This window comes from Hypanus sabinus, chromosome 6 (assembly GCF_030144855.1).
Source record: "Hypanus sabinus isolate sHypSab1 chromosome 6, sHypSab1.hap1, whole genome shotgun sequence".
In the NCBI taxonomy this organism is placed as follows: Eukaryota; Metazoa; Chordata; class Chondrichthyes; order Myliobatiformes; family Dasyatidae; genus Hypanus; species Hypanus sabinus.
In genome coordinates, this window is record NC_082711.1 from 180,309,464 (window position 1) to 180,327,584 (window position 18,121).

General features: G+C 54.8%; 1 protein-coding gene across 1 annotated transcript in view; it reads left to right on the forward strand.

The window, feature by feature from the left end:
• LOC132396180 (unconventional myosin-Ic-like) overlaps positions 1–18,121 on the forward strand; it is a 112,262-nt gene that overhangs the window by 80,603 nt on the left and 13,538 nt on the right. The window contains exons 22-30 of the mRNA XM_059973732.1: positions 5,487–5,555; positions 7,427–7,511; positions 9,092–9,251; positions 11,701–11,784; positions 13,302–13,395; positions 13,949–14,004; positions 14,370–14,505; positions 16,264–16,334; positions 16,826–16,923. Coding sequence (XP_059829715.1) covers positions 5,487–5,555; positions 7,427–7,511; positions 9,092–9,251; positions 11,701–11,784; positions 13,302–13,395; positions 13,949–14,004; positions 14,370–14,505; positions 16,264–16,334; positions 16,826–16,923 — 853 coding nt within the window. The remainder of the gene's footprint in view (positions 1–5,486; positions 5,556–7,426; positions 7,512–9,091; positions 9,252–11,700; positions 11,785–13,301; positions 13,396–13,948; positions 14,005–14,369; positions 14,506–16,263; positions 16,335–16,825; positions 16,924–18,121) is intronic.

The window sequence follows — 18,121 nt, forward strand, 5'->3', positions numbered from 1 at the left end:
GCAGTCTCATCTGCAGCAGTGGGGTCGGATCTGTGCGAGGCCAGACGGGAGACTCGGTGTGGTACGGCTGAAGAATTGGGAAACGGGTTTATTCTTGTCACACATACTGAAGTAGAGTGAAACGCTTGTCTTGCGTTCTGTTCAGAGAGATCATTTCATTTCCAAAGAGCATTGTGGTAAGATAATAACAGAACGCAGAGTAGAGTGTACAGTTACAGGGAACGTGCAGACTGTCAGGTTCCTGGGTAGGTCATGGGTAAAGCTTCAGACTTTTAACATGAGGCTCAAGGGTTCAAGTCCCTGTCTGGGCATTGCACAGTAGCATACTGGTTAGTGTGATGCTATTACAGGGCGGGATGCTGGAGGCCAGACTTTAATTCGGATGTCGTCGATAAGGAGTTAGTATGATCCCACCTGTGAGCCTGGGAGTTTCCTTCCTCCGTCGGTGACCCTGTGATTGGGTTAGGGTTCAATGAGTGCGGTGTGGATGGTGCGGCTCGTTCGGTGGCCCTGTGATTGGGTTAGGGTTCAATGAGTGGGGTGTGGATGGTGCGGCTCGTTCGGTGGCCCTGTGATTGGGTTAGGGTTCAATGAGTGCGGTGTGGATGGTGCGGCTCGTTCGGTGGTCTGTGATTGGGTTAGGGTTCAATGAGTGGGGCGTGGATGGTGCGGCTCGTTCGGTGCCCCTGTGATTGGGTTAGGGTTCAATGAGTGCGGTGTGGATGGTGCGGCTCGTTCGGTGACCCTGTGATTGGGTTAGGGTTCAATGAGTGGGGTGTGGATGGTGCGGCTCGTTCGGTGCCCCTGTGATTGGGTTAGGGTTCACTGAGTGGGGTGTGGATGGTGCGGCTCGTTCGGTGGTCTGTGATTGGGTTAGGGTTCAATGAGTGGGGTGTGGATGGTGCGGCTCGTTCAGTGACCTGTGATTGGGTTAGGGTTCACTGAGTGCGGTGTGGATGGTGCGGCTCGTTCGGTGGCACTGTGATTGGGTTAGGGTTCACTGAGTGGGGTGTGGATGGTGCGGCTCGTTCGGTGGTCTGTGATTGGGTTAGGGTTCAATGAGTGCGGTGTGGATGGTGCGGCTCGTTCGGTGGTCTGTGATTGGGTTAGGGTTCAATGAGTGCGGTGTGGATGGTGCGGCTCGTTCGGTGGCCTGTGATTGGGTTAGGGTTCAATGAGTGCGGTGTGGATGGTGCGGCTCGTTCGGTGCCCCTGTGATTGGGTTAGGGTTCAATGAGTGCGGTGTGGATGGTGCGGCTCGTTCGGTGGTCTGTGATTGGGTTAGGGTTCAATGAGTGGGGTGCTGGATGGTGCGGCTCGTTCGGTGGCCTGTGATTGGGTTAGGGTTCAATGAGTGGGGTGTGGATGGTGCGGCTCGTTCGGTGGTCTGTGATTGGGTTAGGGTTCACTGAGTGGGGTGTGGATGGTGCGGCTCGTTCGGTGGCCTGTGATTGGGTTAGGGTTCAATGAGTGGGGTGTGGATGGTGCGGCTCGTTCGGTGGCCTGTGATTCGGTTAGGGTTCAATGAGTGGGGTGTGGATGGTGCGGCTCGTTCGGTGGTCTGTGATTGGGTTAGGGTTCAATGAGTGGGGTGCTGGATGGTGCGGCTCGTTCGGTGGTCTGTGATTGGGTTAGGGTTCAATGAGTGGGGTGTGGATGGTGCGGCTCGTTCGGTGGCCTGTGATTGGGTTAGGGTTCAATGAGTGGGGTGTGGATGGTGCGGCTCGTTCGGTGCCCCTGTGATTGGGTTAGGGTTCAATGAGTGGGGTGTGGATGGTGCGGCTCGTTCGGTGCCCCTGTGATTGGGTTAGGGTTCAATGAGTGGGGTGTGGATGGTGCGGCTCGTTCGGTGGTCTGTGATTGGGTTAGGGTTCACTGAGTGCGGTGTGGATGGTGCGGCTCGTTCGGTGGTCTGTGATTGGGTTAGGGTTCAATGAGTGGGGTGTGGATGGTGCGGCTCGTTCGGTGGCACTGTGATTGGGTTAGGGTTCAATGAGTGGGGTGTGGATGGTGTGGCTCGTTCGGTGACCCTGTGATTGGGTTAGGGTTCAATGAGTGGGGTGTGGATGGTGTGGCTCGTTCGGTGGTCTGTGATTGGGTTAGGGTTCACTGAGTGGGGTGTGGATGGTGCAGCTCGTTCGGTGGTCTGTGATTGGGTTAGGGTTCAATGAGTGGGGTGTGGATGGTGCGGCTCGTTCGGTGGCACTGTGATTGGGTTAGGGTTCACTGAGTGGGGTGTGGATGGTGCGGCTCGTTCGGTGGCCTGTGATTGGGTTAGGGTTCACTGAGTGGGGTGTGGATGGTGCGGCTCGTTCGGTGGCCTGTGATTGGGTTAGGGTTCACTGAGTGGGGTGTGGATGGTGCGGCTCGTTCGGTGGCCTGTGATTGGGTTAGGGTTCACTGAGTGGGGTGTGGATGGTGCGGCTCGTTCGGTGGCACTGTGATTGGGTTAGGGTTCAATGAGTGGGGTGTGGATGGTGCGGCTCGTTCGGTGGTCTGTGATTGGGTTAGGGTTCACTGAGTGGGGTGTGGATGGTGCGGCTCGTTCGGTGCCCCTGTGATTGGGTTAGGGTTCACTGAGTGGGGTGTGGATGGTGCGGCTCGTTCGGTGCCCCTGTGATTGGGTTAGGGTTCAATGAGTGGGGTGTGGATGGTGCGGCTCGTTCGGTGGTCTGTGATTGGGTTAGGGTTCAATGAGTGCGGTGTGGATGGTGCGGCTCGTTCGGTGCCCCTGTGATTGGGTTAGGGTTCACTGAGTGGGGTGTGGATGGTGCGGCTCGTTCGGTGGCCTGTGATTGGGTTAGGGTTCAATGAGTGGGGTGTGGATGGTGCGGCTCGTTCGGTGGTCTGTGATTGGGTTAGGGTTCAATGAGTGGGGTGTGGATGGTGCGGCTCGTTCGGTGGTCTGTGATTGGGTTAGGGTTCAATGAGTGGGGTGTGGATGGTGCGGCTCGTTCGGTGGTCTGTGATTGGGTTAGGGTTCAATGAGTGCGGTGTGGATGGTGCGGCTCGTTCGGTGGCACTGTGATTGGGTTAGGGTTCAATGAGTGCGGTGTGGATGGTGCGGCTCGTTCGGTGCCCCTGTGATTGGGTTAGGGTTCAATGAGTGCGGTGTGGATGGTGCGGCTCGTTCGGTGGTCTGTGATTGGGTTAGGGTTCAATGAGTGGGGTGTGGATGGTGCGGCTCGTTCGGTGGTCTGTGATTGGGTTAGGGTTCAATGAGTGGGGTGTGGATGGTGCGGCTCGTTCGGTGGCCTGTGATTGGGTTAGGGTTCAATGAGTGGGGTGTGGATGGTGCGGCTCGTTCGGTGGCCTGTGATTGGGTTAGGGTTCAATGAGTGGGGTGTGGATGGTGCGGCTCGTTCGGTGCCCCTGTGATTGGGTTAGGGTTCAATGAGTGGGGTGTGGATGGTGCGGCTTGTTCGGTGGCCTGTGATTGGGTTAGGGTTCACTGAGTGGGGTGTGGATGGTGCGGCTCGTTCGGTGGCACTGTGATTGGGTTAGGGTTCAATGAGTGGGGTGTGGATGGTGCGGCTCATTCGGTGGTCTGTGATTGGGTTAGGGTTCAATTAGTGGGGTGTGGATGGTGCGGCTCGTTCGGTGACCCTGTGATTGGGTTAGGGTTCAATGAGTGGGGTGTGGATGGTGCGGCTCGTTCGGTGCCCCTGTGATTGGGTTAGGGTTCAATGAGTGGGGTGTGGATGGTGCGGCTCGTTCGGTGGTCTGTGATTGGGTTAGGGTTCAATGAGTGCGGTGTGGATGGTGCGGCTCGTTCGGTGGTCTGTGATTGGGTTAGGGTTCACTGAGTGGGGTGTGGATGGTGCGGCTCGTTCGGTGACCCTGTGATTGGGTTAGGGTTCAATGAGTGGGGTGTGGATGGTGCGGCTCGTTCGGTGGTCTGTGATTGGGTTAGGGTTCACTGAGTGGGGTGTGGATGGTGCGGCTCGTTCGGTGGCCTGTGATTGGGTTAGGGTTCAATGAGTGGGGTGTGGATGGTGCGGCTCGTTCGGTGGCCTGCGATTGGGTTAGGGTTCACTGAGTGGGGTGTGGATGGTGCGGCTCGTTCGGTGGCCCTGTGATTGGGTTAGGGTTCAATGAGTGGGGTGTGGATGGTGCGGCTCGTTCGGTGGCCTGTGATTGGGTTAGGGTTCACTGAGTGGGGTGTGGATGGTGCGGCTCGTTCGGTGGCCCTGTGATTGGGTTAGGGTTCAATGAGTGGGGTGTGGATGGTGCGGCTCGTTCGGTGGCCTGTGATTGGGTTAGGGTTCAATGAGTGGGGTGTGGATGGTGCGGCTCGTTCGGTGACCCTGTGATTGGGTTAGGGTTCAATGAGTGGGGTGTGGATGGTGCGGCTCGTTCGGTGACCCTGTGATTGGGTTAGGGTTCAATGAGTGGGGTGTGGATGGTGCGGCTCGTTCGGTGGTCTGCGATTGGGTTAGGGTTCACTGAGTGGGGTGTGGATGGTGCGGCTCGTTCGGTGGCCTGTGATTGGGTTAGGGTTCAATGAGTGGGGTGTGGATGGTGCGGCTCGTTCGGTGGCCTGCGATTGGGTTAGGGTTCACTGAGTGGGGTGTGGATGGTGCGGCTCGTTCGGTGGCCCTGTGATTGGGTTAGGGTTCAATGAGTGGGGTGTGGATGGTGCGGCTCGTTCGGTGGCCTGTGATTGGGTTAGGGTTCACTGAGTGGGGTGTGGATGGTGCGGCTCGTTCGGTGGCCCTGTGATTGGGTTAGGGTTCAATGAGTGGGGTGTGGATGGTGCGGCTCGTTCGGTGGCCTGTGATTGGGTTAGGGTTCAATGAGTGGGGTGTGGATGGTGCGGCTCGTTCGGAATGGCCTGTTCCCCGCGCTCTCTCTAAAGAGCACACAAGGTAGGTAAAGAGGTCCAGAGCCCATCTGATTCTAACAATAGTCTGACACCAGCCTGCTGAGATGTGCTTTCGGGCTTTGGGCCCCTCTGCCCGATGGGAGAGGGGAGAAGGCAGAACGTGCCTGCTTTCGGTTAGATAAAGATTAGCAACGACCAACGATATTCTGGGGGGTGGGGGTGCAGCCACAAGTGTCAACCCGCCTGCTGATCCTAACCCGTAGATTTATGGACTGTGGGAGGAAACCCATGCAGACGCAGAGAACGGACAAACTCCGCACAGTTCAACCGGGATTGAACAGGGGTCGTGGTGCTGTGATTACAGAAGGACTTGGGAGGGGCCAGAGGAACCCATTGGGCGGGTGCAAGACGAGACGGGGACACAGGCAGGTGCTAGACGGTGGGACGCAGGCGGGACGAGATGGGGGACGCGGGCAGGTGTGAGGTAAGATGGGGACGTGGGTGTGAGGCGGGGGTGTGAGACGTGGGTGGGTGTGAGACAGGATGTGAGTGGTTTGCAGAAGGGTGGGCAGTTGGAGGGTTCTGTGGGATGGGAGTGCCTGGTGGGGCTGATATTGGATGGAGTTGGCATTGCAATCACAGAAACCCTCCCCTCCCACAGCCACGAAGATCCAGGCAGAATGGCGCGGATTCCACCAGAGGCAGAAATACCAGAAGCTGCGATCCTCGGGTGAGCTGTTGGTGACGGTACTGCACGCTGGTGAACCGGCACTGTTGTGTCACAGAAACCTGTTTAAAAACACTGGAAATGGAAACAAGGCCAGGCCATTCTGCCCCTCTTGTGCTATTCCTTATCTGTGCCATGGCAGATTTGTTGCCTCACCCCATGCCATTCTGGAGCAGAAGGTCTTTGTTGACTCTCCCTCCATGGAGACGAGCCTGAGGACTCCTCGTTGATATGGAGAAGAAACCCTTCCTGCTTCCAGACTCCTCACTCCAAGAGATTGCCACCTCTTGACGGTGGGCAGAGGTTAGCGGGTCAGGAGGGAAGTGAACAGCTGCTGCCTGTCGAACCAGAGGGTGGTGAATGTGTGGAATTCACTGGCACAGATGGCTGTGGGGGCCAAGTCACAGGGTATATTGAAAGGGAAGGTTGATAGGTTCTTGGCATCAACAGTTTAGTGGAGAAGGCAGGAGAACGGGGCTGAGAGGAATAATAAAGCAGCTGTGATGGAATAGCAGAATTAGGCCATTCAGCCCATTCTGCTCCTACAGCTTTTGGACTTGTGGTCTCCTTGTTGGACGTTGTCTGACCCCAGGAGTCACTTCTGTGCACCAACCCTCCTCAAGAACAGCCTGCACTACTTCAGCTGCAGTCCCTTGGGGTAGGGAGATGTGTACATGAATAGGGAGATGTTAATGATGTTACTTTGGCCCAGTATTCTGGGGTCTGTGTACTGTCTGGGGTTGACAAATCAGGAGTGCAAAGGGACTTGGGAGTCCTCATGCAGGATTCCCTGAGGGTTATCTTGCAGGTCGAGTCAGTGGTGAGGAAGGCAAGTGCAGTGTTAACGTTTCTTTTGAGGGGACTAGGATATAAAAGTATGGATGTAATGCTGAGGCTTTATAAGGCATTGGTCAGACACTTGGTGTGTTGTGCCCCTTTTCTAAGAAAGTATGTGCTGGTATTGAGGGGCCTAGAGGATGGTCCTGGGAATGAAAGGGGTTAACATATGAAGTGCGTTGATGGCTCTGGGCCTGTACTCACTGGAGTTCTGAAGAAGGAGGGGGAATCTCATTGAAGCCCATTGAATATTGAAAGATCTGGGGAGTCGATGTGGAGAGGATGTTTCCACAGAAGGATATCCATTTAGAACAGAGATGAGGAGGAATTTCTTTAGCCTGAGGATGGTGAATCTGTGGAATTCGTTGCCACAGGTGGCTGTGGAGGCCGTCACTGGGTATATTTAAGGCAGAGGTAGATAGGTTCGTGATCAATCTGGGTGTCAAAGGTTACAGGGAGAAGGCTGGAGAATGGGGTTAACCATGATGGAATGACAGAGTTGATGGGCCGAGCAGCCTAATTCTGGTCCTATGTCTTATGGACTGGAAAGAATGTGAGAGTGGGAACTGGTTGTACCGGCCGGGGTTAGGGGTGGGGGTGGGTACGACTGAAACATGGAAGATCCTGAGGGGTATCTACAGATGGACGAGAAGAGGGTGTTTCCTCGTGGGAGAATCTCACGCCAGGGTTCAGCCACCTGGGGAGGTAGGTAAATGTTTCCTGTGGGGGTGAGTCTTTGAGACGCTGCCTCAAGGAGGGGAGTAAAGTGCTTGACTGATTTGAAGAGAAATGAATAGGCGGGGAAAGGTTGGTTGGAGGTGAGGAGTGGGTGGTAGCATGTGTTAACTGAGTTCTTGAGATGGTACTGCATGTGCAACACCAGCCTGACCCTGACAGGTTTAAGCACAGCTTGAGTGTGAGGGTGGTGAGGGGCTCAGGGTCAGGGGTCGGGGTGGTGGGATCAAGGGTCAGAGGTTGGTGTATTGATCAATGGAAGGATGTCCATCTGGCCTAACCCGTGCTCTTTCTCCCTACAGCAATCACCATCCAGTCATGGTGGAGAGGGGAGATGGGGCGCCGTGTGGCAGCACGCAGGAGAAACGCTGCAAACACCATCCGCAGGTGAGGGGGTTCCCCCACCTTTCCCCGTGACCTGGGCCGCGGAACAGGCCTGCTCCTCTGAGACAGGGCCGGAGAGCACGGGGTTTCGGCTTGTGCTGGAAGGGGTGGGGAGATATCGGGTGGGACAGGGGATATCAGGCCCCAGACAGGTGTAAAACATTCACACTAAATATTCCAGAGTCTAACCATTGTCCCTGGAATCCCCATTGGCCAGACCCTCACCACCGATCTCTGACCACAACTTGGCCAGACATAAGTACCCCTGTTACAGGAGCTGTAAGAGATTCTGCAGATGCTGCAAATCAGATATAACACATACGAAACACTGGAGGGACTCAGCAGGTCGGGCAGCAGCTACAGGGAGGAATAAACAGCCAACATTTTGGGCCAAGACCCTTCATCAGGACTGGAGAGGAAGTGGGAAGAAGCTGGAATAAGAAGATAGGGGGAGGGGGAGATGTACAAGTTGGCAGGTTACAGTATGACCGGGTGAGGGGGAGGAGAGGGTGGGGATGAAGTGAGAAGCTGGTAGGTGATTGGTGGAAATGTAAATGCCCACTTTCCATTCCAGTCCATAAGACAAAAGCAGAATTGGGCTATTCAGCTCATCAATCTAGTTTTCCATTCCATCACAGCTGATTTATTATCCCTCTCAACCCCACTCTCCCGCGTTCTTCCCGTAACCTTTGACGCAATGAAAAGTCAAGAATCTATCAACCTCTCCTTTAATTATACCCAAAGACTCGGCCTTCACAGCTGCCTGAGCAATGAATTCCACAGATTCACCACCCTCTGGCTAAAGAAATTCCTCCTCATCTCATCTAAATGGATGTTCCTTTATTCTGAGACCATGCCCTCTTGTCCTAAACTCCCCCACGATAAGAATCACCCTTTCCATGTCTGCTCTATCTAGGCCGTTCAATGCTCAGTAGGTTTCAGTGGAATTCCCCCTTCATTTATCTAAACTCCAGAGGATCAGACACTTCTCATACTTTACCCCTTCATTCCTGTGACCCTCCTCTGGACCCTCTCCAACACCAGCACAGCTTTCTTGGGTAAGGGGCTCAAGACTGCTAGCACTACTCCAAGAGCAGTCTGACCAATGCTTGATAAAGCCTCAGTCCTGGTAAAGAGTCTCGGCCTGAAATGTCAGTTGTGCGAGGATGGACCAGCAGCAGCCAGAGGGGCTGAACAGCCACTGTCACTGATAATGCTGTTCATTCGGTGCCATCTCCACCACCAGTGTCGCCAGTAACCCGCAGACAGCTCAGGATCAAGTCACCCAGAGTCAATGGTTGCAGGGAGGGGAAAAGGTTGCCTATTCCTCCTCATGCAGAATCCACTCACTCCACGCCTGGTAGGTGCAGAGGCACTGGCAGAGAGGTTGAATAGGAGCCAGTAACACCCAGACCCAGGCTTGCCTTAACCATCTCTCTCTGTTACTCTCTCTCTGTCACCCCCTCTCTCCATTACCCTCTCCCTCCCTCCATTACCTTCTCTCACCTCCCTCTCTCACTTGTCCTTTGTCATCGCCCTACCTTACCCTCACCTCCCCCCTTACCCTCCCCCTCTCCCTCCAGGTTTATCAAGGGTTTCATTAACCGGCACAAACCGCGCTGTCCAGAGAATGAGTATTTTGTGGATTATGTCAGATGCTCCTTCCTGATGAATTTGAAACGCAACTTGCCAAAGAACGTTCTGGATAAATCATGGCCAGTGCCTCCTCCAGCTCTGTCTGAGGTAAGTGACTGTTTCCACCAGTGGTGCCAGTACCTGGCATGAGAGAGTGCTGATCTGTCCCTGTGTTCCTGGCTCTGTGTGCTGGACATGAACAAAGTTGTCACACTGGCCAGAAGCCAATGCTGTGTCCCAGCAAATTTGAGAGCTAAAGGTAAAAGAAGCATTAGGGGTCAGTGATCAGAATATGATCAAATTCACCCTGAAATTTGAGAATGAGAAGCTGAAGTCAGATGTATCAGTTTAACGGTAGAGTAAAGGGAATTAGACGTTTGAGAGAGAAGTTGACCAGAACTGATAGGAAAAGGACACTGGCTGGGTTGATGGCAGAGCAGCAATGGCTGGAATTTTGGGAAGCAATTTGGAAGGCTCAGGATATACACATTCCAAAGAGGAAGAAATATTCTAAAGGCAAGATGACGCAACAGTGGCCAACAAAGGAAGTCAAAACCAACATAAAAGCCAAAAAGATGTGTTGAAGCTGGAGAGGATTCAAAGGAGATTCACGAAAATGATTCCAGGATTGAATGGCTTGTCGTATAAATAGCATTTGATGGCTCTGGGCCCATCTTCACTGGAATTCAGAAGAATGAAGGGTGACCAGTATTAAATGATGAAAGGCCTTGATAGAGTGGATGTGGAGAGGACTTTTCCTATGGTGGGGGAGTCTAGGACCAGAGGACACAGATAGAGTGGATGTGGAGAGGATGTTTCCTGTGGTGGGAGAGTCTAGGACCAAAGGACACAAATAGAGTGGATGTGGAGAGGATGTTTCCTATAGTGGGGGAGTCTAGGACCAGAGGACACAGATAGAGTGGGTGTGGAGAGGATGTTTCCTATAGTGGGGGAGTGTAGGACCAGAGGACACAGATAGAGTGGGTGTGGAGAGGACGTTTCCTATAGTGGGAGAGTCTAGGACCAGAGGACACAGATAGAGTGGGTGTGGAGAGGATGTTTCCTATAGTGGGGGAGTCTAGGACCAGAGGACACAGATAGAGTGGGTGTGGAGAGGATGTTTCCTAGAGTGGGGGAGTCTAGGACCAGAGGACACAGATAGGGTGGATGTGGAGAGGATGTTTCCTATAGTGGGGGAGTCTAGGACCAGAGGGCACAGATAGAGTGGGTGTGGAGAGGATGTTTCCTCTGGTGGGAGAGTCTAGGACCAGAGGACACAGATAGAGTGGATGTGGAGAGGATGTTGCCTATAGTGGGGGAGTCTAGGACCAGAGGACACAGATAGAGTGGATGTGGAGAGGATGTTTCCTATAGTGGGGGAGTCTAAGACCAGAGGACACAGCCTCAGAATAGAGGGGTGTCCTTTAGAGCAGAGAATTTCTTTAGTATGAGAATGGTGAATCTGTGGAATTTGCTGTCACAGGCAACTGTGTTTATATATATTTAAAGCAGAGGTTGGTAGATTTTTGACTGGCCAGGGACGAAAAGCAGGAAATTGGGGCTGAGAGAAACAATGGATCAGCCATGGTGAAATGGCGGAGCAGACTCAATGGACTAGGTGGCTTAATTCTGCCCCTATATGTTATGGTCTAAGTTCCACCCCCCCCACCCCCCCAGTGCCAGACTCTGATCCCCTCCCCTTGACTCAGCCAGCTGTGGGCTTGTTTCTGCACTATAATTGGTAATTTTCCATGGGGAGAGGAGTGAGATGCCTCTGCCAGGGCTGTGGTTACCAAGGGTGAATGAGGCTCTGTCTGCCATATGTTCCTGCCCACTGAACGCTCCCTTCTATCACATCTCGCTGAGAAAGTTACCTCATTGGCTGAAGGCTGCTTAAGGATGTGGAAGCTGTGTGTCTGGGACCTTATACGAGTTGCTGGATAGCATTGGAGCTGGACTCGTTCATTTTGTTACAGCTTGCTTCAGCCACAGGCAGTGCACCGTCAACAAGCAATGGTAATTATTGTCGGGCATTTTCTTGAGGTGGCAGCCCTATTGGACGTTGCTATTGTAGAATACTGCAAGTTTGATACACTGGTTCATTGATTAGACTGATGGCAAAGGTATTCGGCTGTGGTGCGGAGCAGGTCCCCATTCATGCTTGTTGTGGCCCCCAGAGGAGATGCCAGAGCTGGCTGTGTGCAGCTGGCTTTGAGGCTGGCCCCACACCCCTGCCCCCATCACTCGGTAGAAAACAAACAGAATTGGGTTTGTCTGTGGCTGCACTGGAGCAAGGTGAGGAACTGCTACAGTCTGTTCTTGCAGAAACGTAGCTCCAGGGCAACACCACGCACCTTCAGTCCACAGCCACTCAAGCACTTGATCCATATTATTATTTTTATTTCCTTTTTTTGTAACTTTTTTTTGCTTTCATGGTTACATGTTCTGTGTGTGACTGTTAGTTCTGTGTTTTGCACCTTGGCCCCAGAGGAACAATGTTTCAGTTGGCTGTGTTCATGTGAATGGTTGAATGACAATCTTGAATGGTGTGTCACAGGCCTCTGAGCTGCTGAGGGAGCTACACATGAAGAACATGGTCCAGATCTACTGTAAGAAGATCACTCCGGAGTGGAAGCAACAGGTGAGGTGGAGTTTTGGGGTGGAGCATGAGGGTGTGGAATGGATGATGGAGACAGGAATGGGGATGGGGCTGGATTGGGAATCGGAATCTGAATCAGATTTATTATGGTCTCGTATGTCATGGAACTTGTTTTACAACAGTAGTGAGTGCATGACAGAAAGATTACTATCAACTGCAGAAATAAGGAGGAAGAGCCCAGGAACAGGCCCGTCAGCCCATCTAGTCCATGCTTAAGTGTTACTCTGCATAATCCCATCAACCCGCACCCGTACCATAGCCCTCAAATAGTGAAGTACTGTCATGGGTTCACGGACCGTTCAGTAATCAGATGGTGGAGGGGATGAAGCTGAAACATTGAGTGTGTGTCTTCAGGCTCACTGATGGTGGTAATGAGGAGAGGGATGTCCCTGGGTGGCAAGGGTCCTTATTGATGGAAGCTGCCTTCCTGAGACATCACTTGTTGTGGTTGATGGTGTGGTGGCTAGTGCCTGTGATGGAGCAGCCTCTTGCGGTTCCCGGTACCAGACCGTGATGCAACCGGGCAGAATGCTCTCCATGATACACCTACAGATATCTGGAGACACTTGGTGGGGGCTCAGAATTTGCTAGAGTCTATTATGACATACCAAATCTCCTCAAACTCCCACTGAGACAGAGCTGCCAGTTTGTAACTGGATCAGGATAGATCCTCAGAGATGGTGACACCCAAGATGTGAAACTGCTGACCCTTTCCACAGCTGACTCTCGATAAGGTCTGGGATGTACTCCCTTGAATTTCCCTTCCTGAAGTCTGCAATCAGGCACTTGGTACCTGATGTTGAGTGCTGGGTTGTTGCTGCAACACCACTCAACCAGTGGACCTGTCTCACTCCCGCACGCCTCCTCATCGTCATCTGTTGTCAGCAAGTTTATAAATGGCGTATGAGCTGTGCATAGTCGCCAGTTGGGTGTAGGGAGAGTAGAGCAGAAGGCTAAGCATGCATCCTTGCAGTGCACCAGCATTGATTGTCCATGAGGACGAGATGCTGTTTCCGGTCTCCAGTGAGGAAGTCGAGGATCCAGACGCAGTAATCAATAAGCAGCAGCCACCAGATATAGGTATTGCTGAAGCAGGAGGTGGAGATTGGGAAGCCATTCCGATTATCCAGAGTGGTGTGAGGATCGGGGTCGGGGCCAGGAGTCTGCAGGCACTTGGTGGGGACTGGACGGGACCAGCCAAGGGAGGAGACGTCAACTTCCTGAGCGCCTCCTTCCTGGAGCAGGTCTGAGCACTGCCTCCTGAACGGAGGTGACAATCATCTGGCCTTGTCCTCGGATCAATGAACACACACAGATATCCCACCGTGATGGGACAGCCCCAAAGCACAGCCAGGGGTCTGGGACTGAAATCCACCAGCAATCCGTCCTCTGGATATAGGTGCTGTGTCTGATCCGTGACTCCCCTTGGCTGCCGTCTCCGGCCTCCCACGAGCCAGGATTGTTGACTATGACTGAAGGATGTCCCTTCCCCCCCACAGCTGGAGCAGAAGGTTGTGGCAAGTGCACTTTTCAAGGACAAGAAGGACAACTACCCCCAAAGTGTGGCCAAACTCTTCGCCGACTCTCGTATCTGTGAGTGGGGCGGGGTGTGCAGGGAGGGCGGCTGGAGTGTGTGGCCAAACTCTTCGCCGACTCCTGTATCAGTGAGTGGGCATGAGGTGGAGGGGGTTGTGCAGGGGGGGAGAAGGGGGGTTATTGAGGGAGGAGTGAGGTAGTGACTGGAGAGGGAATGGGAGAAGGGGGGGTTATAGAGGGAGGAGTGAGGTAGTGACTGGAGAGGGAACGGGAGAAGGGGGGGTTATTGAGGGAGGAGTGAGGTAGTGACTGGAGATGGAACGGGAGAAGGGGGGGTGCTATTGAGGGAGGAGTGAGGTAGTGACTGGAGAGGGAACAGCTGGAGTTACCAATGGGTCAGGAGTGGCTGAGTGGGGTGCCAGGGGAGGGGATGGGGCTGGTTGCGGTGTAATGGTGGAGGGACAGGGCGAGGGGAGGAAGGCAAGGATGGGGGCTGGGGGGAGCCTGGACAGGGGTATAATGGTGGAGTAGTGAGCTTGCCTGGAGGTGTGGAGCTGGGGAGGTGTGAACCGATTGGGGTGCCCTTCCTGATGCCTCATTTCTATTCCAGCAATGAACGAGATCAACTCGAAGGTGCTGCAGGTGATCGAGAAAGATAGCATCAAAGTACGAGTCGCACTGGCATCTGCACGTGTCCCCATCACCCACACCGATCCCATCACATACACTGAACCCTGTGTACGTGCACGTAACCGTCACCTGTACTGGCCCCCTGTGCACAACCCTTCTCCTTCACCGACTCCCTACACTGACTCCCTCCGTGTGCTCCCATCACATACACTGAACCCTGTGTACGTGCACGTAACCGTCACCTGTACTGGCCCCCTGTGCACAACCCTTCACCTTCACCGACTCCCTACACGTCCCCTTCACCTACACTGAACACGTGCATGTCTCCAGCACCTACACTGATCCCCTGCATGCAGCCCTCTCCACTTTTTGCTGGCAGTAAGTCTGGGCTTGCCTTGCAGTACGCAGTGGCGGTGACGAAGTACGATCGGAATGGTTACCGGGCACGGCCTCGCCAGCTACTGATCACAGCCAGCAGTGCCTACCTCGTAGAGGAAGGCAAACTCAAACAGACTATCGATTACTCTAAACTCAAAGGTGGGTAGTGGAGGGGAGATGGCGAGGAGCCAGTGACTAATGCCTTCCTCTGCTAATAGTGCGTCACAGTGTGGAACCACACATGCACCTGGTTTATAAAGATTTATATTAAATCAGATATAATCTGGTGCTGTACAGCATTGTACTAATCACTATATCACCATGCATGATCTGGAAAATTTGTATGTGTGTGTGTGTGTAGAGGGAGCTTCATTCTGTGTCTGATCTCAGGGGTGTGTGATTGGACAGTGTGGAGGGAGCTTCACTCTGTGTCTGACCCTGGGAGTGTTTGACGGGTCAGTAGAGGGGGAGCTTCACTCTGTGTCTGACCCCGGGAGTGTTTGACGGGTCAGTAGAGGGGGAGCTTCACTCTGTGTCTGACCCCGGGAGTGTTTGACGGGTCAGTAGAGGGGGAGCTTCACTCTGTGTCTGACCCCGGGAGTGTTTGACGGGTCAGTAGAGGGGGAGCTTCACTCTGTGTCTGACCCCAGGAGTGTGTGATGGGACGGTGTGGAGGGAGCTTCACTCTGTGTCTGACCCCGGGAGTATTTGATGGGTCAGTACAGGGGGAGCTTCACTCTGTGTCTGACCCCGGGAGTGTGTGATGGGACGGTGTGGAGGGAGCTTCACTCTGTGTCTGACCCCGGGAGTGTGTGATGGGACGGTGTGGAGGGAGATTCACTCTGTGTCTGACCCCGGGAGTGTGTGATGGGACGGTGTGGAGGGAGATTCACTCTGTGTCTGACCCTGGGAGTGTGTGATGGGACGGTGTGGAGGGAGATTCACTCTGTGTCTGACCCCGGGAGTGTGTGATGGGACGGTGTGGAGGGAGCTTCACTCTGTGTCTGACCCCGGGAGTGTGTGATGGGACGGTGTGGAGGGAGCTTCACTCTGTGTCTGACCCCGGGAGTGTGTGATGGGACGGTGTGGAGGGAGCTTCACTCTGTGTCTGACCCTGGGAGTGTTTGATGGGTCAGTACAGGGGGAGCTTCACTCTGTGTCTGACCCCGGGAGTGTTTGACGGGTCAGTAGAGGGGGAGCTTCACTCTGTGTCTGACCCTGGGAGTGTTTGATGGGTCAGTACAGGGGGAGCTTCACTCTGTGTCTGACCCCGGGAGTGTTTTGACGGGTCAGTAGAGGGGGAGCTTCACTCTGTGTTTGACCCCGGGAGTGTTTGATGGGTCAGTACAGGGGGAGCTTCACTCTGTGTCTGACCCCGGGAGTGTTTGACGGGTCAGTAGAGGGGGAGCTTCACTCTGTGTTTGACCCCGGGAGTGTTTGATGGGTCAGTACAGGGGGAGCTTCACTCTGTGTCTGACCCCGGGAGTGTTTGACGGGTCAGTAGAGGGGGAGCTTCACTCTGTGTCTGACCCCGGGAGTGTTTGACGGGTCAGTACAGGGGGAGCTTTACTCTGTGTCTGACCCCGGGAGTGTTTGACGGGTCAGTAGAGGGGGAGCTTCACTCTGTGTTTGACCCCGGGAGTGTTTGACGGGTCAGTAGAGGGGGAGCTTTACTCTGTGTCTGACCCCGGGAGTGTTTGATGGGTCAGTACAGGGGGAGCTTTACTCTGTGTCTGACCCCGGGAGTGTTTGATGGGTCAGTACAGGGGGAGCTTTACTCTGTGTCTGACCCATGCTCTTCATTTTCTGATGTTGATTTGGGTTGGTTGATTGAGTGAGTTCGCTAACCGAGCTGATGTGTGGCAGGACAGGGTTAGTATTCAGGTTTTAACTTGGATCCTTCATGATTCCCTGCAGGAATATCGGTCAGTTCACTCAGTGACGGCCTCTTCGTCCTGCACGTTCCCTGTGAGGACAATCGGCAGAAGGTAGGGATTGCCAGCTCATCGTACAGAAGGGGACCAGGTCCTTCAGCCTGTGTGTCATTGCTGACCAAAGACCACTCATTAATAATTCCACTGAATTTTACCTACAATCACCCCAAGTGCTCCCTTCTTCCTCCCCCCTCAGTCTATGGGGCAGGGAGGGGCTACTTCTGTCAGACACCAGGAACCCATTTGAAGAGCTCATGCTCGACATGAGGCCAGTCAGCCTGGAGCTGGTGCTGGCCCCTGGGTCTGCCCATGGTGGTCACCCTCTCCTGCCCTGCTTTCTGAGAGTCCATGTTGGGAGCTTGATCGTGCTGCGTGGTTCCTGCTGAACCCCATCTGTGGGTGACGTGGGTCCCAGGCATTGCCGACAACGCGGTCTGATCTGTGAGCAGCAGGGGTCAGTGGGTAACTCGAGAAACGGGCAGCAGACAGCGCGGTCCCATACTCGGAGTGCGCGACTCCCTGACGTGTGTTGTGCTGTGTTTCAGGGTGACCTGGTGTTGCGGAGTGATCACGTGATCGAGACGCTGACCAAACTGGCCATTGAGTCAGACAAGGTCAACAGTGTCAACGTCAACCAGGGGAGGTGAGCAGACACTCTCCCCTCCCCCCCCCCCGTGTGTGCCAAGGGGGGTTGGGGTGAACCCTATTGAAACGACAGAGAAGGGCAAGCAGGGAGGGTGGCGAGGGAGCGTGCAGTGTGCAACGGCAGAAGGAGGAGCCCTAATGGGCCAGAGAAACAGGACATTTGAGATGGGTGGGGCAGGAGGAGAACCCTGCCTGAAGGAGGGTATAGGGAATGAACAGGGAAGGAGGGTGGAGGGAGTGAATGGGGATGAAGGGTGGAGGGAGTGAACGGGGAAGGAGGGCAGAGGGAGTGAACGGGGAAGGAGGGCGGAGGGAGTGAACGAGGAAGGAGGGCAGAGGGAATGAACGGGGACGGTGGGCGGAGGGAGTGAACGGGGACGGAGGGTGGAGGGAGTGAACGGGGAAGGAGGGCGGAGGGAGTGAATGGGACGGAGGGTGGAGGGAGTGAACGGGGACGGAGGGTGGAGGTAGTGAATGGGGACGGAGGGTGCAGGGAGTGAACGGGGAAGGAGGGCGGAGGAAGTGAATGAGGCGGAGGGAGTGAACGAGGAAGGAGGGCAGAGGGAATGAACGGGGACGGTGGGCGGAGAGAGTGAACGGGGACGGAGGGTGGAGGGAGTGAACGGGGAAGGAGGGCGGAGGGAGTGAATGGGACGGAGGGTGGAGGGAGTGAACGGGGACGGAGGGTGGAGGTAGTGAATGGGGACGGAGGGTGGAGGGAGTGAACGGGGAAGGAGGGCGGAGGGAGTGAACGGGGCGGAGGGAGAGAACGGGGATGGAGGGCGGAGGGAGTGAATGGGACGGAGGGTGGAGAGAGTGAACGGGGCGGAGGGAGAGAACGGGGATGGAGGGCGGAGGGAGTGAATGGGACGGAGGGTGGAGGGAGTGAACGGGGACGGAGGGTGGAGGTAGTGAACGGGGCGGAGGGAGTGAACGGGGACGGAGGGCGGAGGGAGTGAACGGGGCGGAGGGAGAGAACAGGGATGGAGGGCGGAGGGAGTGAATGGGACGGAGGGTGGAGGGAGTGAACGGGACGGAGGGTGGAGGTAGAGAACGGGGACAGAGGGTGGAGGGAGTGAACGGGGAAGGAGGGCGGAGGGAGTGAACGGGGACGGAGGGCGGAGGGAGTGAACGGGGAAGGAGGGCGGAGAGAGTGAACAGGGACGGAGGGTGGAGGGAGTGAACGGGGAAGGAGG